The 27,651-nt window shown below is 38.9% G+C and overlaps 1 protein-coding gene across 1 annotated transcript in view; it reads left to right on the forward strand.

Annotated features, from left to right (window-relative positions):
* ppp1r16b (protein phosphatase 1, regulatory subunit 16B) overlaps window positions 1–27,651 on the forward strand; it is a 143,078-nt gene that overhangs the window by 34,150 nt on the left and 81,277 nt on the right. The window contains exon 2 of the mRNA XM_077013718.1: window positions 5,705–6,070. Within this exon, the coding sequence (XP_076869833.1) occupies window positions 5,809–6,070 (262 nt within the window). The 5' untranslated portion in view covers window positions 5,705–5,808. The remainder of the gene's footprint in view (window positions 1–5,704; window positions 6,071–27,651) is intronic.

Here is a 27,651-nt window from a genome sequence, read left to right on the forward strand (position 1 = left end):
GCCATTATGAAAACTTTGATCTGGAGAGATTTAGAACATTTTATTATTTAGCAAATTTTAATTTGGGTATCACCAATTTTTACAAATTGAAGAGATTAATAGTTTTAACACAACCTAGCACAAGTTGGAACTTGGATGCAAGAGAAAATTACAGTTAATTTAAAAGACAGTTTTACAGTGTTTTATCCAATGGTGCAATTTGTACCTGGAAAAGTTATGGAATTTGAAAATAGCTATTTCCAGGCCTGGATAAGTTTTGGAAAAATAAAAATACTCAAATGTTTTGGAAAAGTCATGGAAATTAGCTTGACACAATAAATGTATGTCATTCTGATAACCGGAAGAAAAAAAAAATATATAAATATATATAAATATATATATATATATAATAAAATATAGCCTTTTTTTTCATTGTGCGGACCACTAACATAACTTCACACGTGCTCTGCGTTGGTTTGATTAATCGAATTTACAATATCTTATTTCAAAAGGTGGGTTTGATATAAGTGATGCAAAATGATAATTGTGATCTGTAATACACCACATTAGGCACTAATGGTCAAATTTAAATAATTTAATTAGGATAAATGTAACAATCTTGTTCTCAGTGGAAAACAACAAAAACAAACAAATAATAATAACAACAAAAATGAGAGGTCACAGTGGGTACCTGCTATCTAGTGGCTTTTTTGGTAGCAGCAATGTGCACTATTAAAACAGCAATGTGCAACATAAAATAAATAAAAAAAAAATACAGGAACAGTCATGTACAAAATATTAGAACAAATAGAGCCTTAACAAACTAAACTCTATACAAATTTTTTTTAAACAATTTCTTTAGTGTCTTCATACATGGAGGGCCACACTTTAGTTGTAAGATGCAACCTTATACTTTAGTGACCTTAGCGCACGACTCCGCACACCTGGCGGAGGCGTTTATACTTGCTGGAATTTAGGCGAAAGTACTTGAAAATGCTTGAAATTATAACTACTTCGTTTCACAACAAATAGCTGTTTGACTGAACAGTTCTCTTGTATCATGTTAACAAATACGAGCCTCTTGTAATTCCAGGAGGAAACATGAGAGAACGTGAAGACGTTAAGATTGGGCGTTTTGAAAATAAACAATCATTAAATAATGTGATGAAAAAGCGAATTATTTTGAATCATTACGAGTATATGTATAAATATTTAAATGAAGTTTAACGTGCTGGGAATTATTGAAATGGACCTTGAAAGTGACGTACAAGTGCTTTAATTCCACCTTGTGAAGGTGTATGAGCCCAGCAAACATGACTTGGTTCATTGCGCTGAAGCACGGCCCACACAAAGTTACAAAATTCAAGAGGTGCACGACCTCGTGAATCGCCAGCACGCGAGGCTCTCGCGCACGGGCGGAGCCACCGCGATTGTCATTTTTGGCGTGCGGACCCTCGCGACGCGTCAAGTATAAACCAGGCTTTACTAGTAGTGTGGGTGCTTGCGTAGCTTAGAGGGAGGGATCGTCGATCCTCTTTTTGACTTCGAGGCTCAAGATCGTGACATAATTTCAATTAAATATCGAAATCATGACACCCCTAATAATCCTAAACATGAAACCAAACTAACACAAATAAACCATAAGGACTAACAAATGACAAAGACTACCAAACAAGGTGACGGGGCAATAGGAACTTATGAACGATAAGGAGATATACAAAAACTAGATACACAGGAGCATAGAGAGCTTTAACTTCACGAACATATCAAAAGCAATAACCGACAACTTATATAATTTTCTAATTTTCCAAATGTAATTATATCATTGGTCATTGTATTGACTGCCATGCAAAATTGTGGATTTCTTGTGAGAGGCTTCCAGAGCATACCTGTCAAGTTTTGTATTTAAAAATACGGGACATTTCCCATATATGATGTCATCGCCTAATTTGTATAATCGGTTATTTGCATATAGCTGCAATCGAGGCTGTAGGAGAGATGAAAACATCTTTGGAGTGGCAAAAAGTGAAGAAAAAACACCCCAAATATGTTTTGAACTACAAATGTGACTAAACCCGCGAGTTTTCAATTTTAATTTTTTTTAAAGCATTCATGTGCCGTGCCAAACAGAATTCTGTCACTAGCCTCGCAAGAACTGCCACCTGCAGTAAAAATAAAAATTGAAAACTGAAAATACGGAAAAAATACGGGAAAATAAAAATACGGGATGACGCTGGGACAGACTGGGACAGACTTTCCCGGCCAAAACGGGACACTTGACCAGTCCCACCAGGATTTCGCGGGCCTTTTTTGTGATTGTTGCGGGCTAAAATGTTTGATGTTGCGGGTGTTTTTCAAAAAAATTGCGATGGAAGTTGCGGTGTGTTTTTGCTTTTTTGTGAGTACATTACAATAGGGAGTAAATGTTGTATGGTTTCCTCTATTTAGTAGTCCGTTTTAATTATCTATTTACCTATTTAATCAGGGTTGCCAACTTTTCAAGATCGCTTGGAGTGAGATTTGAACCTGGAGGGGGTGGCGAACATTAATTGTTGACGGGGGGCGGGGTTAGCAAACGTAAGTTGTTACCGGGCGGCCTGTAAAATGGACACAAATTAAGTATTATATCGAGATCGATCGCCAGTGGTTGGCGCCAGAGCGAACTAGTAACTCATAGATATGGATCAGAGATAAATAAACTTTATCTCAGTTTAAAGTTTAAACTTATAAACTTTATCTCAGACCCTCGCCGCTTGCGTGCGTTGCAGTGACTTCGCAGGCTACGGTTGCATTGTGGGGAATGTAGTGTTTGTGCGTGCAAAACACCATCGGGCGGCTGTGGCCTGCGGGCCGGTTCTAATAGTAGTTAAATATCATCCAGGGGGCCATAGATAATCAATTCGCGGGTCGGATCTGGACAGTTTACCCCCGCTTTCATGTAGTGTACCGGGATACTGCTTTTCCTGATCTTTTTGCCGTTATTTTCGTCGCTCATGCTGCTTTCAGTCTGCTCCTCTTGAACGTATTTACGGAAGTAAGGCGGAAGTTTGTCGACGTCACATCAATACGACATCAGTGATTGGTCAAATTTGCGGGAAAGTTGCGGTGATTGGCTGAAGTTGCAACACCGCCCTGAATTCGCGGGGTTTGCTTGAAGTTGCGTTGAAGTTGCAAATCGCAACATCGCGACTTTCTGGAGGGTCTGCTTGACGGGTATGTTCCAGAGGTGAGCACACCAGCAGTGCTACACTGCACAATCGATGATAATGGTAATCATACAGGAAAATCAAAGTGCTATCTGGAGAAAGAGTTCAGGTGTCTGAAGAGCTTTGGGAGCAGCTGTGCCATAAGTCGCTTCTTCTCTCTTGCATTACTGGGAGGCAGTGATGGCTTAGTTACCTTGAAAAAGTAATATGATTACTAATTACTGATTGCTCCTTTAAAAAGTAACTTAGTTACGTTTCATATTATTTGATTTTAAAAGTAACTACGCTAGATTGCAAGTTACTTTATTAGTTACATTTAGCAGCAAAATGAGTTTTTCCAATACTCTATTGGAAGTGCATTTTTAACAGTAACAATATATTTCCTGACATTTAAATAATATATCTCCTGACATTACGTTTGTGTTGCTGTGGTATTATTTGTAAATATGTTTGTAAATGTAATACAAGCAAATTATTCAGTCAGACAGCAATTTGTTGTGAAACGAAAAAACTTGGAACACAATGCAACATTAAAATGTCTGGTAAATGTTCCTTTCTCTGTTTTTGAGGGGTGTTTTTTTACACTACCACATATCGTTACGGAGAACACTGCACAGAATGACGTGAATGCTTGCGCTCTCACAAGTTCACGCGCAACGTGCGGAGTCGAGCGCTACTGTCAGACGCAGAAGTATATAAAAATATATATTTTTACTAAGGAAAATAAAAATAGTAACGCACAGTTACTTGGATAAGTAACTTTAATCTGATTACTGGACTGGAAATAGTAACTCGTTATATTATTTGTTACTGAAAAAAGTGGTAAGATTAGAGTAACGCGTTACTAAGTAACATGTTACTGACATCACTACTGGGAGGTCTCAAGACCTTCACTCTATATCCTGATTTCAACACCTACATAAAGGAGTTTTTTAAAGTATTAAGCAAAGACACTTGTTGCACAAGATGGTGACTGGGATAATTTGCATTTTCTGCCAGAAAAGAAATCCAGAGTACATCGCATATTTAAGCATAGACTATCAAGACTAATGTAATAAATTACACAGTCTACAGAAAAATCACTTTCACCCGTTGAATCCACCCATTGAAAACTGGAGAGGCCTAGAACTGCCATTGAAAAAAAGACAATCTTCTTTCCTAAATCTTAAGTCAGGCTTGAACAGGGTGGGAAATTGGCACCGTTACTGGCTAAATGCGAGTAAATTTATGAAGCGGTGGGTAAATTTGATCAATTCACAAGCAATAGTGGGTTAATAACGTGGACTGAGAGTACCCATTCGATGTACTGGGTAGTGACAGGACTACATATGCATGTAATTGAACATAATTTCCAATATGTCTTATGGCAATGGCTGCTAATCTTACAATTGTGTAAGATGTTGGTTATCGCAGCTCACTGGGATTACTTTTTTTTTTTTTACAATTATACTCTCACGGTACAACCCTTTGGGCGTGTGCATGTGTAGTCCACGTTGTTCATGTCCATGTATGTCTTTCTTTTGGGTGTGGTCCAATGTGCTCACGTGTTCATCTCACCTGTGCCTTGTCTCATCAACACTTGGGTCTCATTTGTTTCAAAGGTATTTAATGTGTGTCGAAATGTTTCGTGCTCGTCTTTGTCTGGCTTGCTTTGTCTGGGGATCAGCTGCACAAAACACACTCACACATGCACACCCACACAAACACACAATTACATTAATGTAGAAGAGCCCTGGCCTTTCCAGCCTGGGCTTACATAAACATATATACATATCCCCTCTAAAAACGATAGCATAGATGTTTCTTTTAATACTACAAACCAGCACAAACAATGCACGAATGAATGAGAGTAATTTGGTGTGATTTTGGACATTAATGGTTTGTTAAAGGATGACATCATGACTAAAGAAAATTAAATTAATTTGAAATTTTAATTAATGTACGGTGGATCACATTCTTCCACATGAGGAGGAATGTGTGATGGCACTCTTTTGCAGCAGTTACTGCAGTAGTTCCTGTGTTAATAATGTAGCACAACTAGAATGTTTGGAGACTACAGAACAGTTCTTATCTGAATTGTTTAAGAATACTATCCACTGTTTTATTTGTGGAATGATAAGTCAGGAGCAAAGGAATTCTTATTATCTTAACAGTAGACTGGTCAATGTGTCCACTCTCCGAACTGGTAAAACTTGACCAAAGGAATGATCTTTAGGAAAGTAGTTTTGAATATGTATATAAATATTTTTAAATATTAACATATGTTTGTACCTCTCTGGTGGAAGTCCTCATTCACACAGCAAATGTGCTCAAGTCTTAGTAGCTGTATCTTTTATGTACTTTTAAAGGCCTTGGAATGTTACGAATTGTATTGTATATTGAACCTTAAGCACTTCAATGCTATAATGCTGATGTTTATGAACTGGTATATGAACTAATGCATGACACATTTCCTGATCCATCCTGCAGCTCCACACTCGCCCCTTAAAAAGTTACAATTACTCTCTCTGTTCTTGCAGGTAACATATAATGGGGGAATCCTCCGTGCAGGAGCAGCCTTTGCTAGGTTAATTTTTTTTTTTTCTGCCATCATTGCATCTGTGGCCCCAAATTATAACTCATCATGACCAATCACCTTGAGCTGTTAAATGAGCTGCAGCAACTTGATAAGGCACCAAGTCTGGAGCGACTGCGAGCAGCTCAGAAGCGTCGCACCCAACAGCTGAAACGATGGGCCATCTATGAGAAGGAGATGCACAACAGGAAGCGCAAGACTGACCGGAGACGTGGAAATGGACACCATGGAAGTGCAGCTCATAAACGGGTGTTGTTTGCAGCAAATGTGGCATTGTTAGAGGCCTCGGCAAGAAATGACCTGGAGGAAGGTAAGAATATTGATGCATTAAATTAAAAGCTAGATTAGCATGTTTATAGATTTGTCTACTATAACGTGTTAGTGAGTCTTATCTGTACAATACCTTATACTAATACTAAAACTTTTTATATATAAGACAGATAAGACAAATTCTACAAAAAACACAATGTTGCATTTGTCAGTACAATAAAATAATTGCAGGTAAATCAGTGTCAAAGAGATAAGTAAATATTGAAATAGTGAACATAATGGGGACTAAATATATTATTGAACAAAGAAAAGAAACAATATTAAACCAGGAAGTCAGCCACTTTTAGCTACAGTCTGAATGTATTGTGTATACATGGCCACACAGTTGATATATCCAGTGGGTTGATATATAACACCAGAATATCAGGTATGGCCTGTCTGCTATTCCATCATTTAAGCAATCTAAACATCAAGATTTTGAAAAATGTCTGCAATTAATCATACCCATTTTCTTCATCTGCATAAGCAAAATGGATTTGAATTTCAAATCGTCAGAATTGCCTTTTTTTACTACTGACAATAGAAATAGTATAGTTAATCAAGTAAAGATTTACTGTAAAAAAATGTCTAGGTAATCTGAACAATGTAGGATTTTATAAGTATTTGAGCTGATAGCATGTAAATAACCATACATTCCAAAATAACAGTATAAATACATAAATATGTGATATGTAGCATATAGAGCAGGGGTGCTCATTACGTTGATCGACCGGTCGATCGCGAAGGAATGTGCGTAGATTGCGTCACATTAAAAAGTAGTAGATGAATCGCACATCTGCACTGACGGTTGTATTTTGATTGACATTCACTCCTCATTCACAGTAGCCAATCTGCAATCCGCGCAACAAATGACGTTCGCCACCTCACAACTCACAACCCCCCGGTAGATCTTTCTGACTTGGTCATCATATAAGTAGCTCGCAAACTGAAAACTTGTGGGCACCCCTGATATAGAGTATGCGTTGACCATAATGACTTATTACCATCTAGTCAGTCTTAAAATTGAGGAGTAAGGATTTCAACTCCATCCCTGTGGTACTGAGACTTTGTTTCATGTTGAGACACTAGCCTGGTCAGAGCACACCATTTCATCGGTGTAGATAAAGAAAAGTAATTTAACAAATAACTTGATATCTGTGAAGTTGAGACTTTGTTAGGTCTTTGTAAGGAACAGTGTAAGAGCAACTGACCAATAATGGCCATTCTCAGTAGAGAAAGGTAAAGCCTTCCATGAAATCAGCAGGATTTTGAATTGTAGAAGCCTCTCCTGTCGGATCATAAGTGTGCACTCCCATTGTGTCCATCAGCTGGTCATGACTGCCCAGGATTGCTGACCTGAAAGCTGTTTTGACACAGAATGAGATATCAATAGTCACACACAAACGATGGGGATAAGGTTGTCTTTAGGGCATGGTGTGCTGCAGTTTTGGTACAAGTACATCCTGTATGGGTTTCTTGTCTGTTTTCAAGTAGTTGCAGAATGTTCAGAATGCAGCTAGTAAGTTTCTGACATATAGCAGGACAATATAGTTCTTTTTATATTTCACTGATTGTCAGATCTGCATATAAAACAAATATGTATCACACTCTGTCCTCCTAACATATGCACTCTGTACACCAGTCTAGGAGTTTCTGCACTGTTGAATTTTTTTAATTGCAGGCCCAAAAGTCTTTTTCTATGCATCAGTCTCTCCTTCTCATTCCTAAAAGAGAATTTCCAGCTTGCTCTTTCTTTGACATAATCTCTGACTGTACTCTGTAAATATATTGTGCACCTGTCTGATTTTGTTTAGCAATATCTTGTTCTTATTTATTCTCATTTTAGCTGTGTTTTTCATGACATTATACTCTTATTTTATTTATATCTTATTGTCATCATATTTACTTACAACAAAATTAAATGGTATGTCACTTAAAAAAATATATATTACCCACTCCTACAAATCGGTCCTGCTCTGTCAGCAAGCAGGAATCTTTAACAGAGACCATATCACTGTAATGGTCTGGTCCCAATATATGATTAGATATTGTCCAAAAAAGTATCAAACAGACTAGCTATAAAATAACTCATCAAGCCATCCCCACACTCTGGTTGTAAAACTGTCCTTGAGGGTACAAAGCTCTGTGTGACCTGGGGCGATGGATAGGCTCTCTACAATTACTTCATACTACAGTGGTCAGTGGATTCATCATTTATGTGCTGTTACTTCTGGTAGACACAAGAAGACATAGGTCACTGTGTTATCTGAGTCAGACAAAAGGATTAAGAACAGAACTCATCAACTGGTCTTGAGTAAAAGCTTAATATGTTATGCTGCCCACTGACATTTGCTAATGCAGATGACAATCCAGCATAGGGTGGTGGTTGATAGCAGTTAAAGCAGCAGACAAGTTAACATCCTGTAACTACTAAGGCATTTCCCCTTCTTCCTTATCTGGCCTGATATTTATTTTAGAAGCTTTCCTTTCTCGTCTTCTACAAACATACTTTTCACAAGCCACCAAACTTGGGCAGTTAGGTCTAAATTAAACTCAAATGCTAAAGAATGGAAATGTTCTCTTTAACTGTCCAAAGGACTTTTTGGGCAGAAACTGAAGTGAGCATTTGGTAGAATGAGACAGTGACATACACACAACCACACATCCAGAGAGAGAGAGAATCTATTACCCTTTTTTTTTTTTTTTACTCATGGCAATTAGAGTAGACTCATTTCTGGCACATTCAAATCACCTATTGATTATGTATTTAATTTATTAGATTGAATGGAATGTTTAGCAAAACATGTCGGACTCACCACATTTACAGGAATCATAGAATAGAAGAACTAGCTGGAGTTAATGGCTTGCTCTAGTCTCCTTAAGCATCATTGTAAGCACCACCATACAGACACCCCCCAAAAATTCATTTTTCAGTTTTGCGATTATGCAGTTTTTCTACCACTAAAATATTGACCTGAAATGTAAAATATGACATTGTATTTAAATGTAATAAAGGAGTAATGGAATAAATCTACTGTGTTAAAAGGCAGCAATGCAGGGAGTGTCCTGCATGACAGCACTTTATATTAGGGTTTGTGGGATGCATTTCACTTAAGAAAATAGTGTTCAGTGACTACACTGTTGTGTTAAATACTATGTTCTGCTATGTCCTGTGAAATTAACAAATGTTTCTTGGTACTGTGGGGACGTGATTGAGAAGGGGTTATTGAGGGGGTTTATTTGCTTTTCTGCAGTTCTTGTCTTTTCATATTGCATATATTCTTGCCAGTTGTGATTTTCACCCCAATCGGAATTGGTCCGATACACCCATCTGTGCACCTATCTGTAAGAACAAACAAATACACACTACTGACCTCTAGGGGGCTGTGGAACACACGTGACCAGAGCAGCGGAAAGCCCTAGCCTGGCGCTTAAGTGCTTTATGGGAACTGTAGTCATGGTCTATGGCTCAAACTCGGAACCCTCCGGTCACAAGACCAGTTCCCTAACCAGACCATGACTGTTGGAAAGTGTGAGTAGCCTAAGAAGGATTTAACATTTCTCTAACTTATTACTTCTGTTAGCATTGTAGAACAGCAATTTATTGACCATTTCTGAATAGATGAATACTTAAATAAATAAGCCATGTCCAACTTTCTTCCCCACCTCTTCTGTTGATGAAGGGCGCTCCTTTATTATATTTCAAAATCAACCATTCATTTCGAATTTCTCACATTTTCAGAGGCGAGAGATACAGGAAGTCTGAAAGCATCTTGTAGGATTAAGACAAAAGCAAAAGGAAAAAAAACATTTGATGGTTTAAAGAGCCTAACATGCTTGTATCCAGTTCAATACAAACAGAAGCAAAAACAGTCAAGTCAAATTTATTTATATAGCACTTTTTACAACAAATATTTTCACAAAGCAGATTTACATTTGCATAGGTCCAGATCCCTAATGAGCTAGCCAGGAGCGACAGTGGCAAGGGAAAAACTCCCTAAGCAGGGATTAGGAAGAAACCTCGGGAGGACCGACTTCAGGTAGGAGTCTGCGCATCCATTGGCGGCATTGGCACATTCATCCATGGCATCGGCACATCAACTGGCAAGCCAGACCATCTTCTAGGAATTGTCTTGTAGAAGCATGTAACCAGGATACAAAATACAGGTGAAATATGTAAACATCAAAATAAACATTCAGGGTTGGTCACTTCTGAAAATTTTATCTTCAATTTGATCATTTTTCGTTATATATTCATTAGCTACAGGTTATATACTATCAAAAAGGTTGATTTGTCAAGCTCAGGTATGGAGGCAGTTTTTTTTTTTTTTTTTTAGATGTAATTGGTATGCAGTAACAGGGTTGCGACTAACAGGGTTGCAAATTTAGGCTAAGTTGTGGTCTACCCCAGGAACAGATGCTAACTGTAAAATTTAGCTATGTATACAAGATCAAGGACAAATATGGTTATATAAGTATATAAAGTACATTTTGACTACTCAATATTAGTCTTACAATTTGAGGAACAGGGTTGCATTCATTGAGTGACACACACAACTTGGACAAACATATTTGGGAAAAAACCTTGAAAATTGTTAGAGCACTTACCATTGGTCTTGCCATTTGGGCAGGAAATGTCCTTGTGATGCAACTTCTTTTGTGCCAGTACACAAATATTTAAAACTCTTTCTCTGCCAGATAAAATTCCTTATGGTAACGGGGCTGTGTGCATGTTGTGGGACACAAATTAATAGTGTAAAAACTGTGACATGCAATACAATGTATTATGTTTTGTTCAAATAAAACGCCAACAAACCTGAAAGACAGCGTCTGCGCGTGAACTGGAGTATGGCTGGGACAGAAGTTGTTTTCATAAGTAAAGGAGATGCATTTCAACAATATTCAAGAGGAAGCTATTTATTTAGAGCTTATTTTAAATGTTGAATTTGGCAAAGGAGTTGGTCACCCAATGTGTGGGACAAGAGAAAACTGCCATTTTTTGAGGTGGTCCAAAGGTATTCGGTCTTTTGAATAATATCTAAGGAGCATATTTTTCCACCAAATTTTACAGTTTGTCTTATAACAAGTGCATTGTTAAAAAAAATTGACATTTAGATATTTTGGACATGTACACTACCGTTCAAAAGTTTGGGGTCACCTAGACAATTTTGTGTTTTCCCTGAAATCTCATACTTTTATTTATCAAATGAGTTGCAAAATGAATAGAAATATAGTCCAGACATTGACGAGGTAGAAATAATGTTTTTTTTTTTATTTTAAATAATTTTCTACTTTAAACTTTGCTTTCGTCAAAGAATGCTCCCTTAGCAGCAATTACAGCATTGCAGACCTTTGGCATTCTAGCTGTTAATTTGCTGAGGTAATCTGGAGAAATTTCACTCCATGCTTCCAGAAGCCGCTCCCACAAGTTTGATTGGGTTAATGGGCACTTTTTTCGTACCATACGGTCAAGCTGCTCCCACAACAGCTCAATGGGGTTGAGATCTGGTGACTGCGCTGGCCACTCCATTACCGATAAAACACCAGCTGCCTGCTTCTTCTCTAAATAGTTTGTGCATAATTTGGAGGTGTGCTTTGGGTCATTGTCCTGTTGCAGGATGAAATTGGCTCCAATCAAGCGCTGTCCACAGGGTATGGCATGGTGTTGCAAAATGGAGTGATAGCATTTCTTATTCAAAATCCCTTTTACCTTGTTCAAATCTCCCACTTTACCAGCACCAAAGCAACCCCAGACCATCACATTACCTCCACCATGTTTGACAGATGGTGTCAGGCACTCTTCCAGCATCTTTTCAGCTGTTCTGTGTCTCACAAATGTTCGTCTGTGTGATCAAAACACCTCAAACTTTGATTCATGTCTATAACACTTTTTTCCAATCTTCCTCTGTCCAATGTCTGTGTTCTTTTGCCCATATTAATCTTTTTCTTTTATTAGCCAGATATGGCTTTTTCTTTGCCACTCTGCCCTGAAGGCCAGCATTCCAGAGTCACCTCTTCACTGTAGACGTTGACACTGGCGTTTTGCGGGTACTATTTAATGAAGCTGCCAGTTGAGGACCTGTGAGGCATCGATTTCTCAAACTGGAGACTCTAATGTACTTGTCTTCTTGCTCAGTTGTGCAGCGGGGCCTTCCACTTCTCCTTCTACTCTGGTTAGAGCCTGTCTGTGCTCTCCTCTGAAGGGAGTAGTACACACCATTGTAGGAAATCTTCAGTTTCTTGGCAATGTCTCGCATGGAATAGACTTCATTTCTCAGAACAAGAATAGACTGTCGAGTTTCAATTGAAAGTTGTTTTTTTCTGTCCATTTTGTGAGTTTAATCGAACCAACAATTGTAATGCTCCAGATTCTCAACTAGCTCAAAAGAAGGTCAGTTTTATAGCTTCTCTAATCAGTTTTCAGCTGTCCTAACCTACTTGCACAAGGGTTTTCAAGGGTTTTCTAAATATCCAATAGCCTCCTTACAGAGTTAGCAAACACAATGTACCATTAGAACACTGGAGTGATAGTTGTTGGAATTGGGTCTCCATACATCTATGTAGATATTGCATTAAAAACCAGATGTTTACAGCTAGAATAGTCATTTACCACATTAATAATGTATAGAGTGTATTTTTTATGCATTTAATGTTAGCTAAATTGAAAAAAACTGCTTTTCTTTCAAAAATAAGAAAATTTTAAGTGAGCCCAAACTTATGAACGGTAGTGTACATTTTAATTTTAAGTGGTGGGACAGGAAATGTACCAAAATCTTGGAATGACCCACCTATAAATTAAATGTATAAATAAACAAAAAATGTTTAGCAGATAAATAACAAAAATTCAACCTAGTAGAGATACTGCTGTCTGTAATGAGGAGCGATCAGGAAACCGAAGCATATGCTGAGAAGAATGAGATTTATTAATGGAAAATCCATGAGCAGAATCTTGTACACGGCCCAGGGTCAGTTTACCGGAGTAATCAGAAACGTGACCAACAAGGAGACATGACCAACAAATAAATCCGGCTGAGACATGACAAACACAGTCATGTTAATTCGGCGCATGCTCAGCCGCAACGACGCTGTCTGTACACTCGTGTGCCTCTGTGTCTCCATGCGTGAACTTGTTACTTTCTACTTAGTTTGTCAGTCAGTGTCAAGTGTAGTCTTGGTAATGGTCTTTAGAAGTAGTATTAACAAACACCACAATGAGGAGTAAGGTGTTTAATACAATCTCGATCCTTATCATCATGATATGGATCTTTGCTAGTGAAAGCTGGGCGCTACTATCTGAGCAACCCAGCAATAGCGGACTTGCCTACACCCGGGAAGATCTGCTACAACTCCATGTTCATGCCGAGCAGGATGAAACCATCGGTACCTCTCCAACCAGAAATTCGGTGGAGGATGAAAGACAGGAGGGGAGGTGTTCACACCCGGCTGAGGAGACAGCCCTTTAGACCCCCACTATCCTCCATGATCATGGCCAACATGCGATCCCTCCAGAATAAAGGCAATATACTCCATGCCAAATGCAGGATGGAAAGGTCCTACAGAGAAGCCAGTATCCTAGCCCTGACAGAGACCTGGTTGAACAGGCCGTTCCGGATACTGGGGTATATCTTAACAACTTTAATATTTTCAGGGCGGACTGGACAAGAGACTCATGAAAGGAGCGTGGTGGAGGGGTTTGCATATATGTCAACAACAGATGGTTTAACAACATCAAAGTTCATGGCCAGGTATGCACACCTAACCTGGAAATGCTGACTCTGTCCATGCGACCCTTCCACCTCCCAAGGGAATTCCCTAACCTGGTCATCAGCTGGGTTTACACCCCACCCAGAGCGAACGACACAACAGTAGCTGAGCAAATTGCTAGCACCGCTAGCAACATGCAGGAGAAATATTCAGATGCACCGGTGTTTATCATGGGCAACTTCAACAGCTGCAGGCTCGAAGGTATAATAACCTCCTTCTAACAATATGTGGATTTTCCAACAAGGAGGAGGAACACACTGGACCTGTGTTATGGGAATATTAACAACACAAAAAGTTTTCTGGGCTCACCCGCCACTAGGTCTAGGTGATCAGAACGTCATCACTCTACTTATGCTCTACAGACGGACACTGACATGGGAGAAGCCTGAGATCCACAAAACAGTGGCCAGAGGACGCCATTGCACAGCTGCAAGGCTGCTTTGCATGCGCAGACTGGAACATCTTTAAGGGTGCTGTAATATTATTGTAGTAGCTTTGTTCCTTTTTTGGCTACTATTGGTGACTGAGCTGGAATTGTCTTGACACGTGCAGGTGAATGATGAGGAGAAGTTGATGTTTTTTGTTTGCCCATTTATTACAGATAATGATGGATTACAATAAAGACATTACTGTGAGAGTGTAGCTGTAATGCAGTCCAGTAAGCACAATCCACACACTTCCCCTCACTCCACATGGTCCACGAGGTCCACATGGTCAAAAGACTGTTTGCCCTCTCAGCCCTAAGGCCTTCCCCCTGGGCTCCACCTTCAATATCACAGTCTTCCTCTAGGTGGGGACAAACCCACCTGTGGCCAAGATCACCTCACTTCCTCACTCACTCTCTCAGTCAGTCACACTTAAACAGGAAATGGTGAGAAACAACATGAAAGTCATTTTGGCTCCTACAGGTGATTTGGAGGAAAAGGTCTCTGTCATCATGGATTATATAAAATTCTGTTTTGATATGATAATACCAACAAAGACTGTCAGAAGATTTCCAAACTTCAAACCCTGGATCACCAAACAAATCAAGCTTGGAATGAGAGAAAAACGGGTGGCTTTTCTGAGGTAGGATTGGCTCACACGTAAAGACATTAACTGGGAAATAAAAAATGACATTATCAAGGCTAAACTCAAATATGAAGACAAATTAGAACAAGAATTCAGCATCATGAATATAATAATAATAATAATAATAATAATCTTTATTTGTATAGCACCTTTCATACAATCAATCAATCAATCAAATTTTATTTATATAGCGCTTTTTACAACAGTTGTTGTCACAAAGCAGCTTTACAAGTGCCGAGTCCTAGCCCCCAGTGAGCAAGCCAAGGGCGACAGTGGCAAGGAAAAACTCCCTAGTTTTTTTGCATGAGGAAGAAACCTTGAGAGGAACCAAGACTCAGGGGGGGAACCCATCCTCCTCTGGCCGACACCGGTCACCATGACAACAACAACAACAATTTAGACAGAAAGAAGAGAAAGAAAAGGAAAAATATGTAATAATGTCCATCATGATGTATGCATCCGGTTAGGCAGGAGGTGGCTGGCTCAGGATGGATCGCTGGTCTCCTCATCTCATTATTCCTCAAGCAGGCGGGCAGCCATGTGGAGAAATGAAACAGGGAAAATTAGCTCTGTATGAGGACATATACAGGACAGGTAAAATTATAAACATTTCCGGAGTGTGGCAGCAACTCCGGCATTTAGTTAAATTATTACAGCCTTGCTAAAAAGGCAGAACCAGAAGGTAACATAGGCTTGGGGTCATTCTGAGACAATGGCATCCGTCCACTGCACTGTCAACAAACTTGAGTGACCACGAGCAGTGACAGGACGACAGCACCAGCGCCCCAGTCTACCATAAAACCCTTCGTCTATGAACCCCTGGATCTGTACTTTTATCTAAGGGGGGATATTAATTATCAAACGCTAAACTAAATAAGTGGGTTTTCAACCTAGACTTAAAGATTGTGACTGTGTCGGAGTCCCGGACGCATTTAGGAAGATTATTCCAAAGCTGGGGGGCCTTACAAGAAAAGGCTGTTCCCCCTGCTGTTACCTTATTAATTTTTGGAACTAATAAAAGACCAGCACCCTGTGATCTTAGTGGGCGTGGGGGTTCGTAATAGGAAATAAGTTCCTGAAGGTACTCAGGAGCAAGCCCGTGCAATGCTTTATAAGTTAATAAAAGAATTTTAAAGTCAATACGGAATTTAACTGGGAGCCAATGCAGGGCTGATAGGACTGGACTGATATGCTGAAATTTTCTAGTTCTGGTCAGAACCCTGGCTGCGGCATTTTGAACTATTTGAAGTTTATTTAGATTCCTATTTGAACATCCTGACAGTAGTGCATTGCAGTAGTCTAATCTAGGGTTGTCCCGATCCGATATTTGGATCAGATCGGCCGCCGATATTAGCAAAAAATACGTATTGGTATCGGATCGGCAGACACGAGAAAATGCCGATCCAGACTCCCGATCCAGTTTTTTTTTAAGTCCGATCCCGGTTTTCCAGCGCACCCATTTAGATAATCCATTCCAGTTTTTGCTAGTGAGAGTAATCCGGTCCGCATTTTCCAGCACACCTTCAGCACACAAGCGTAGTTTCTGCCCCAATTTAGCTCCGTGGCATCGCGGACCGCCGTGTAAATTTGAAGTTATCGGTCAGTTGTGTGGGGTTATTTTACCTTAAAGGATGACAAAGACGAAGAGGTAGAGTGCAACATATGCCACAGTAAAGTCAAGCATTGTGGTAAAGCTGTAAGAACTTTTAATACCACCAATCTAATCAAGCATTTAGCGAAATACCACCATAAACAACATGATGAGTTTCTAATGAAAACCGAAGACAAAAAGAAAGGTCCTACACAACTAACACTGGCAGAAACGTTTGAATTGAAGGGAGTGTATAGATGAGGATGGAGCAGCAAAGTGTGGAGTAGAAGGCATTTTGCTTTTAATTCGTTTACGATATGTGCACGGATTTTTTTTTAAGCTTTGGTTTACACTTGTTCAAGAGCACTGATGGATGTTAATGTTAATAATACGGCCAGAGGAGGATGGGTTCCCCCCCTGAGTCTTGGTTCCTCTCAAGGTTTCTTCCTCATGCAAAAAACTAGGGAGTTTTTCCTTGCCACTGTCGCCCTTGGCTTGCTCACTGGGGGCTAGGACTCGGCACTTGTAAAGCTGCTTTGTGACAACAACTGTTGTAAAAAGCGCTATATAAATAAAATTTGATTGATTGATTGATTGATAATAATAGACTATTTTCCACTCAGGTTGTGTGTTTTTTTTTAAATATAATTTACAATATTATTTGCTTGTGGCTTTTTAATCCTTGGTTTACTGATGCTATTTCTGTTTGTTATTTAATATTTTGTCTATTTTGAGTTTATTAATTGCTAAATAAACAGGTCAGTTTCTCCTTACCAACCATTGTGTATTATTCAAACACACCTAATTCAGCTGGCTACTTATCAAGAGTAAAACGCTTTTCAACATGAGTTTGACAACAAAGTAAGTTGGCTAAATAACTTTAAACTTTAATACATGCTCGGATAGGCCGGTATCGGTATCGGCCGATATCGGTATCGGATCGGAAGTGCAAATAAATATCGGTATCGGATCGGAAGTTCAAAAAGCTGGATCGGGACATCCCTAGTCTAATCTAGAGCTAACAAAGGCGTGCACCAATTTTTCCGCATCATCCTGTGATAATGCATTTCTTAATTTAGCAATGTTACGGAGATGTAGAAAAGCTATCCTAGTAGTATTATCTATGTATTTATCAAATGATAGGTCAGAGTCGAGTATGACGCCTAGGTTTTTGGCTACTGTGCCAGGTGTAATGGGGTAGCCTGCGAGATTAAGCATTAGATCTGGAATTTTCTGTTTTGAGGCCTTAGGGCCCAGAAGGAGAACTTCTGTTTTGTCCTCATTAAGTTGGAGGAAGTTTAGAGACATCCAGCATTTAATATCTTTTACACAGGCCTCAATTTTTCTTAAACTGAGTTTGTCATCAGGTTTGGCTGATATGTAAAGTTGAGTGTCATCTGCATAGCAGTGAAAATTGACACCATGTTTGTTTATAACTGTGCCCAATGGTAGCATATATAATGTAAATAATAGTGGTCCTAGAATGGAGCCTTGCGGGACCCCATATTTAACTTTTGTACGTTTGGATGGAATATTATTGAGCTCTACAAACTGATAGCGATTTGTTAAGTAAGAATGAAACCATGAAAGGGGTGTGCCAGAGACTCCAACCCAGCGTTCTAACCTTTCTAGCAAGATCCTATGATCAATTGTGTCGAAAGCTGCACTAAGATCAAGAAGCACTAACAGCGATACATAACCTTGATCTGAAGCAAGGAGGAGGTCATTTGTTACTTTAACTAATGCTGTTTCAGTACTGTGATGGGGCCTAAAACCAGATTGGAACTTTTCAAATATGTGATACCTATGCAGATATAGGCATAATTGCTGGGCAACAGCTTTTTCTATGATCTTAGATATAAATGATGTGTTTGAAATAGGTCTATAATTAGATAGTACAGTAGGATCAAGATTTGGTTTCTTAATCAGAGGTTTAATAACTGCTAATTTACATTATTTGGGCATGTGACCTATTGTAATGGATGAGTTAACTATAGTTAGAAGAGGTTCAGTTACCGCTGGTAATACCTCTTTTAATAACTTTGATGGAACCGAGTCTAGTGTGCAGGTAGCACAATTTAAGGAAGAAATTATTTTCTCTAATTCTGATTGTGGGAGTGGATGAAAAGCATCAATTTTTTCTTTCAGTATGCGATTTAAATCGATGTCAACCAAACCAGATGACATACCAGTTGTATTACTAATAAAAGGTTTTATATTTTGTCTAATATTCTCTATTTTATTATCAAAAAAATGTATAAATACATTACTAGTGAGGTTTACTGGAATCTGAGGTTCTGCGCCTGCTTGATTTTTTGTAAGTTTGGAAATAGTATTAAAAAGAAATCTAGGATTGTTTTTATTTTTCTCTATCAGTGAGGCTAGGTATGCTGAGCGTGCTTTAGCGAGTGCCCGTTTGTAGTCAATGATGCAAATGATGTCAATGATGTAGTCAATGATGTAGTCAATTATTCTCTATGCAGTTGGTTAGACTATCTAACTCTCCTGGATAGGATGGCGAGCGGGCTAGAGCAGTTAAATCAGGGAGGGCTTCAATAAACTGTGTTGCTGTTAATGAATTTATCGAGCGCTTTATACACTGCCGAGGAGATGAGCGGGTATTTATGTTAAGATGAATCTCAAATTTGACTAAATAGTGATCAGAGATAGCTACGGTTTGCGGGAGTATATTTATATTATTTACGTCAGGGGTCACCAACGTGGTGCCCGCGAGGACGTTATGAGTCGCCCGCGGGCTTGTTTTAAAAACAGCTCACTATATTGCCCTGCACCAAAGCGCTGCATCGTTTATGTTTTTGCTGCTATTAGCGATTGTCCCCGGTTTTGTCCCCGGATTGTAGCGATTGTAACACGCGCACATAAACCCAATCCCCCCCCCCCCACCTCCCCTCAACAACTTTCGTTCGCGCCCCCCCCCCCCCCCCCCCCCCCCCCCCCCCCCCCCCGCTCAACAACTTTCTTTCTGGTAGCCCTCCGCAATAATTGGTATCCAAGAAGTAGCTCCCAACTTCAAAAAGGTTGGTGACCCCTGATCTACGTCAATACCCAACGTTAAGATTAAATCTAGGGTATGATTTTGATAGTGTGTGGGTCCTACAACGTTTTGTGTAATGCCAACAGAGTTCAATATAGAAGTAAAAGCCCTTGTCAGTGGATCCTCCGCATTATCAAAATGTATGTTAAAGTCTCCTACCATTATTATTTTGTCACTACTAACTGCTAAATTTGCTGTAAAATCTGTGAAATCTTTTAAGAAATCTGAGTAAGGCCCTGGTGGTCTATATACATTTGTTAGGGAAAATGAACTTTTATTTTCAGATGGACTAATTACATTAATAGACAGCATCTCAAATGAATTAAAGATATCCAAGTATTTCTGATGAATTTCTAAACAATCACGATATACATATTCCTCCTCCTCTGCCTGACAATCTAGGTTTATGTATATAACTATATCCCACAGGAGTGGCTTCGTTTAGAGATAAATAGTCACCAGATTGAATCCACGTTTCAGTTAGACATAGAATATCAATTTTCTGGTCAGTTATAAGTTCATTCATAAAAACTGCTTTAGAGTTGAGTGATCGAATATTAATTAATCCAATTTTCAGATCGGTCATATAGGTAATAATTGGATGTGAAGTTTAAATATTAGTTAAAAACTTAGGACGGACTATTTTCTTATGATTTAATTTAACCCGGGGCACAGACACAGTCTTAATCCTATGGGATCTTGGTGACGCCTCTAAGCAGCTCGCAGACAGACGGTTTAGCCCGTTAGTCTGCGGCCTGGTCGCGACTCTGGTTAGTCAGCAGCTCCTAGTACTACACTGCCCACTAACTAACAGACTACGGGCTATGCTGCAAGATAACAGGGCAGCGCCATCCCGGGTGGGGTGGACACCGTCCCTGCCTAAAAGACCAGGCTTGCCCTCGAACTCTTTCCAATTATTAATAAAGCCCACTTGATTGTCGGAGCACCACTTGGACATCCAGCGGTTTAGCGACGTGAGCCTGCTGTATTGCTCATCGCCGCGCCGCATTGGGATGGGACTAGAGCAGATTACGGCATCGGACATCGTCTGGGCTAATTTAACCACCTCTTTAACATTAGCCTTAGTCACCTCTGACTGCCGCAGACGTATATCGTTGGCCCCTACATGTATAACTATCCTAAAGAATCTCCTATGGGCTAACAGTCTAAGGTTGCCACTAATGTCCGGCGCTCTGGCTCCCGGTAAACAGCTGACTGTAACCGCTGGTGCCCCTACAGGAATCGCGACTTTCACGTGTCGGACTATAGAGTCTACATACATACATACATACATGCAACTCAAAGTGCTTTACAGAATAAATAAAAAGAAACATTAAAAGGAAGCAAAGATAAGACAAAAAGAAAATGTTAAAAGAAATTAAAGATAAAAAGGAAACAAACATAATAAAATAATGACAAATTATAAAATAATAATAATAATGTAATAAAATAAATATTAAAATAACATAAAATGTAACTAAATAAAATAATGTAAAAAAGTAAAGTAAATAAGATAATAATAATCTGGAAAACTTAAAATAATTAGAACAGAGTTAGTTTCTTAGCAGATCTAAACAGGAAGCTGTGCAGGGATGAAATGCCTCTGAGCTCTTCAGGAAGAGAATTCCAGAGCTTTGGGCCATAGTGGCTAAAAGCACCCTCGCCGGTCTTTAATCGGCTTTTAGGAATCACCAGTAGATTACTGTTTGAAGACCTGAGAGACCTGACTGGAACATATCTAATCATCATTTCATTGAGGTATAGAGGAGCAAGACCATGAAGACATTTAAAAACCATGAGTAGAATCTTAAAATCTATTCTAAAGCTGACAGGTAACCAGTGCAGTGAGTGGAGTGCAGGTGTAATATGATCTCTCTTTCTCTTGCGGGTCAGAACCCTTGCAGCAGCATTCTGAACTCGCTGTAGGTGAGAAATAGAGCTCTTTGGAAGAGCAAATAGAACAGCGTTACAATAATCTAGCCTTGATGTGATAAATGCATGGACAAGTTTTTCACTGTCAGCAGGAGAGAACATATCTCGGACCTTAGCAATGTTTCGAAGGTGAAAATGCTGTCTTGCATGTAGTCATGATGTGTGATTTGAAGCTGAGCTCATTATCAGAGGTGACACCCAGGTTCTTAACACATAGTTTGGCATTCAGATTCATTTGATTTAAATAAGTCTGGACATCATTCCTTTGTGAATCACTACCAAGAAGAAGAACCTGTCTTCTCTTTATTTAATTGCAGAAAATTTTCAGACATGCATGTCTGTATATCACCTATGCAGTCAAACAGTGAGCAAATTGATTTTAGGGCTTTAGGTTCTAGAGAAATATAAAGTTGAGTGTCATCTGCATACTGATGATAACCAATACCATGTTTGTTAATGATATGTGGTAACGGAAGCATATATAGGTTGAACAATAACGGCCCAAGAATTTATCCTTGGGGGACGCCACAAGTTATTTTTTGACGTGTGGAGGAAGAGGTACCTAATGCAACATAGTAATCATGCCCAGTTAGGTACGATCTAAAACAGTCTTAAGACTAAGCCTCTAAGTCTTAGTAGTCCATCAAGAAGTATTTCATGATCAATGGTGTCAAAAGCGGCGCTTAAATCTAGCAGAAAAAGGACTGAGAGTTTGCCTGCATCCTTATTCAATCTCAGGTCATTTACTACCTTAACTAGTGCTATTTCAGTGCTGTGGAGAACTCTGAAATCAGACTCTGAAGTGTAATTTATCTGATTTACTTTGACATAATCATTCAACTGGATTGACACAACTTTTTCAGTGATTTTGCTAAGAAAGGAAAGGTTAGATATAGGTAGATAGTTATTGAGAACAGTGGGATCAAGTTAGTGGTTTAACCATAGCAGTTTTAAGAATATTATGGAATTCTCCCAGTTGCCGAGACTGATCAACAATCTTTAGAACTTCATTAACTAATGAGTTCAGAATCTGCTTGAAAAAACATGTTGGTAAAGGGTCCAGTTCACATGTAGAGGATTTTAGTGATGAAATCACATCAAGTAGTGTTACCATGTCAACTTCTTGGAAATAAGACATTAAAGTTAGGCTGAGTAACTGATATAAGGGTTGATAGTCTATTAGTGCTTGTTGCTATGTTCTGCCTTATACTAGTAATCTTGTCCCTTGTTTTTGAGAGATGCTGATATTTTTTCCATTTCTATGTGTTCTATGAGTGAGTTTTCCCATTGACTGATGGTGATTTTTTCCCTTGATTTCCAATTAGTGAGAATTGTTTTTTTAGCGATGGTTAGCACCACTAAAAGTGCTTTGCATTTCTCTTTGTTAAGGTTTATTGTTGAAGTGTCGCCAAGAAGACAGAGTGATGGTGATTGCAAGATGTTCTGTTTGAGTATTGGAGTTAGGCGAGTTATGATAAGCTGCCAGAAGTGTTTGATCGGTGAGCAGTCCCATAAAGCATGTATGTAACTGTCAGGGGTGTTTAGTGAGCAATGTATGCAGATTTCTGAATCTACTAGTCCCATTTTATTTAATCTCTGCTTAGTGTAGTGTACCCTATGAATTACTTTATATTGTATCAAGTGAAGGTTAGTGTTGTTAGTCATGGTGAATATCTTTTTCATAATGTTTATCCATTGGCGGTAATTGAGAGATCTTCCCATTTTTTACTAGGGATGGTGACTGTTTGATCTAGTTAGGAATCTATATACTTTACTCAGAGTTTCGTCTGAAGAAGAGATGTTAAGGAATTCTGATATTACTGGACTCGGTTCGAGTATTGCTTTATCTTTGATTATTGAGTTGAATATGGATCTTAGTTGGAGGTATTCCAAAAATGGCTTCTTTCAATGCTATAATTCAGGGATAGATGTGAGATAGTTGCCAGATTATTATTGTGTATGATATGGTGTAAATGTGTGATACCTTTTTTTTCCATTTTTGTAGTTTTGGTGTTTTTTTTGTGGCGGGAAAATCGGGGTTGTGCCATATAGGTGAGTTTATTGTGGGCGCAGTTATAGTATTTGTGTTATTGTGAAGTTTCCACCAAGCTGTCAGAGTTGATGATATCATTGGGTTTTTGAAACAGGGGTGACGTTTGAGTGCTATACTAATAAATGGTAAGTCTGAGATTTGTATGTCATTAATAAGTGTTTGTTGTATGTCTCTCCATATTTCATCTGCTTCATGTGGTTTGATCCATTTAATTATGTACTGTAATTGATTTGCTGAATAATATTGCTGAAACTTTGGAGCTTCTAGGCCTCCCTGGGTTTTTTGTTTTTGTAATGTAGCTAATTTAATTCTAGGTGGTTTGTTTTTCCAATAGAATTTGGAGATGATTGCATCCAAGGCTGTAAACCAGGTAGGTGGGGGTTGGATCGGGATCACTGAGAAAAGATAGTTTAATGTAGGTAGTATTTTCATTTTGATTGTGGATATTCTGCCAATGAGGGATAGGGGTAGGTTCATCCATCGTTGAATATCATTGTTGATGGATGTGAGTAGTGGGTTAAAGTTAAGTGAAGTAAAGTTAGAGAAAATCATACTGAAACATCTGCTTAGTGAGGTAGCACCATCTTTGGACCCTCTCCAGTTTGCATACCAGCCAAGGCGGGGAGTGGAGGATGCACTGCTAACCATGACAAACAGCATATTTGAACATCTAGAGGAGCCTTACAGCTTTGTAAAGATTGTTTTTATTGATTTCAGCAGCGCATTCAATACCATCCAACCCCACCTACTGGTGGACAAACTGGTCAAGTTAGGTGTTAACCCAAGGCTCATCATATGGATTAATAACTTCCTGTTAAATCGTACTCAGCAGGTTAGATTTAATCAGGCCATCTCATCCCCTAAGGTCATTAACACAGGTGCTCCCCAAGGGTGTGTGCTGTCTCCCATACTCTATACACTTTATACCAATGAGTGTCGTGCTCTTACAACTACACACTCTTATTTTAAGTATGCAGATGACACTGCCCTGGTGGGGTTCTTGAAAGCAGGGGAGTTGTCAATGACCAGCTTTGAAGAGGAAGTGAAGAGCTTCATAAAATGGTGCTCTGACAATTTCCTTAATGTTAACGCAAGCAAAACAAAAGAAATGGTTATCGACTTTAGACATAGTGCAGAAGAAGCACCAAACACTGTCATCAACAATACACCGATAAAGAGAGTTAACACTTACAAATATTTAGGGGTTGAAATTGATGATCAGTTGAGATTCGACAAATGTGCCGCTTTTAAGGTGAAGAAGCTTCAACAAAGAATGTTTTTCTTAAGAAAATTGCGTAGTTTTAATGTTGACACTCATATTTTAGAGCTATTTTACAAGTCTGTACTTCAGTGTGTCTTGTCCTTTGGTCTGGTCTGTGTCTTTGGTAGCATGCGTAAACAAGACCAGGATAAATTGCAACGCATTATTAAAACAGCTAGTAGGATAATTGGGTGCAATCAAACATCAGCTGCCCAGCTGTTTCAAGATATCATACTACACAAGGCTGGAAGTATTATTGCAGACACTACCCACCCTTTACATAATAGATTCCAGTTAAGTCAACGTGGTACGGGGAGGCTACTACAAAGGAAAATAAGAACGACTAGGTTCAGTAAGTCATTCGTTCCTTCTGCAATTAGAATGGTTAATGAAAGACACAGTTCTCAGCAAGGGACTTGACACTGTAGTACTGTGTATGTGTGTGTGTGTGGTATTTTTATTTTTACCCTGTTTATGTTGTTTGTACCATATGCACCATGACCATTTGAATTTCCCTTCTGGGATAATAAAGTTAACTTTGACTTTGACTTTTGTGTGTCCACATGTGATTTTATATTCTGTGGCGTGGGTGTGGATACCTTTGATATTTGGGTATTGACGTATGGCTGCTGCTAATGGTTCTATGAAAATTGAAAATAATAAAGGAGAGAGTGGGCATCCATGCCTGGTCCCTCTGTGTAGTGTGAAATTCTGTGATATTAGACCGTTAGTATTTACTGTGGCTTTGGGTGCAGTATACAACGTTTTGATCCAGTCAATAAATGATTCTCCAAAACCTAGCTTATGTAGTGTACTGAAAAGGAATTTCCAATTGACCTTATCGAAAGCCTTCTCAGCATCTAGAGCAGGGGTGGCCAACCCGCGGCTCGCGAGCCGCATGCGGCTCTTTGCCTGGTTTAATGCGGCTCCCCAGCCGGTCCACGGGCTCACCTGCACAAACGGGGCGACACACTGCTACATTTTCGTGGTGCGCGGTTAGTTTACAAGCCTAGCGAGCCGCTAATACTTTTAAAACCGGCGTAGTGGAAAACACGCATTTGACTGTCTTCACAGCTAATAATTTACACTCGCCACCCCCCGCTCAACAGATTACACTCGCCCATGTACGATGTGGCTCTTTGCCGTAACGCAGTAAGAAAAGTGGCTCTTGGTCTATGACAGGTTGGCCACCCCTGATCTAGAGTGACTATTGCGGTTTCGGACTTATGGATTGTCGTGTAATGTATCAAGTTGAGTAGTCTGCGCATGTTGGTGTTGGAGTGTCTGCCTTTGATGAAGCCAGTCTGGTCCAGATGAATGAGGAATGGAATAACCGTTTCCAATCTGGCAGCTAAAGTCTTATTATCTTTTTGTCTGCATTAATTAGTGACAGTGGAAGGTAATTGTTTGGTAAGGTAGGATCTTTGTTGGGTTTAAGATGGAGAGATATTGTAGCTGTATTCATTTCTGTTGGTAATCTCTTGTTGTGTTTAATTTCGGCTATTAAACTAATAAATATTGGAGTAAATATTGTCCAGAAGTGCTTATAAAATTCAACGGGGAAGCCATCTGGTCCTGGTGCTTTGTTATTAGGCATCTTTCTGAGGGCTTTATGGAGTTCTTCTGTAGTTATTGTTTTTTCTAGTGTGCCTTTTTGTTCTTCCGTTAGTTTTGGAAGGTTTATATTATTGAGGAAAGTATGGATATCCATTGGGTCCGGATCGTGTTGTAGTGAGTATAGATTTTTATAATACTTCCAAATTACTTCATTCATTTCATTTGTTGTTTGCCTGATTAGTCCATTTTCATCTTTGATTAATGCAATTGTAGTTTTTTCTTTGTTATACTTTAATTGGTTAGCTAGGAATTTACCTGATTTAGTATTCAAATTGTTCCTGTCTTAATCGTTGTATTAAAAATTGAGTCTTCTTATTTATTAATTCATTATATTGTGATTTGCATTCTTTTAACTCTTTTTATTTTTATTTTTTCTGTTGGGTTTTTTTATAATTTCATTTGATAGCTCCCCAATTTTTGGTTGTAGATTAGTCTCATTTTCTAAATCTTTCTTCTTATAAGAAGAGTAAGAGATAATTTTGCCTCTTAACACTGCCTTCCCAGTTTCCCAAAGTAGTGTTGGTGGGGTTTCTGGAGAGTCATTTGTTTCTAGGAAAGATGCCCACTCTTTTTTAATATAGCTGTCAAACTCTGGACCTCTGAGTAAGGAGATATTTAGTCGCCAGTTGAAAGTTTTATATATTGGATTTATGTTCCATGTAAGTGATACTGGAGCATGGTCGCTAATTATCGGGTGATATTTTATTTCAGATAGACTGGATATAATAGATTTGCTGGTTAAGAGATAGTCAATGCGAGAGTGCGAGTGGTATACTGATAAATAAAAAGAAAATTCTTTAGCGTTCAGGTTTTTGAGGCGCCAACCATCACTGAGCCCTAAGTCCGACATGTATTGTTTTATGATGTCTGTGGACTGCCAGTTACGTGTATTGTGTGAACTGGTTAATCTGTCTATATGTGGGTCGAGGGTTAAATTAAAGTCACCAAAAATTTGTGAAAGAAGGATGGGTTATCAGTATTGGGGGCATATAAGCTAGCTATTGTTAAGGGGGTATTGCTGATGTTTATGTTGATTATAATATCTTCCTTCTCGGTCTAATATGGAGGTGTTATGTGTAAAAGGTACATTTTTGCTTATTAATACTGATACTCCTCTTTGTCTGGAGTTATAGTAGGCTGAGAATATTTTGGTGTATTGTGATGACCTGAACTTGTGGTGATTTGTTTCTGATGGATGTGTTTTTTGTAGTAAGCAAATGTCTGATTTAGTACCTTGG

The sequence above is a fragment of the Brachyhypopomus gauderio genome, chromosome 8 (genome assembly GCF_052324685.1).
Source record: "Brachyhypopomus gauderio isolate BG-103 chromosome 8, BGAUD_0.2, whole genome shotgun sequence".
NCBI lineage: Eukaryota > Metazoa > Chordata > Actinopteri > Gymnotiformes > Hypopomidae > Brachyhypopomus > Brachyhypopomus gauderio.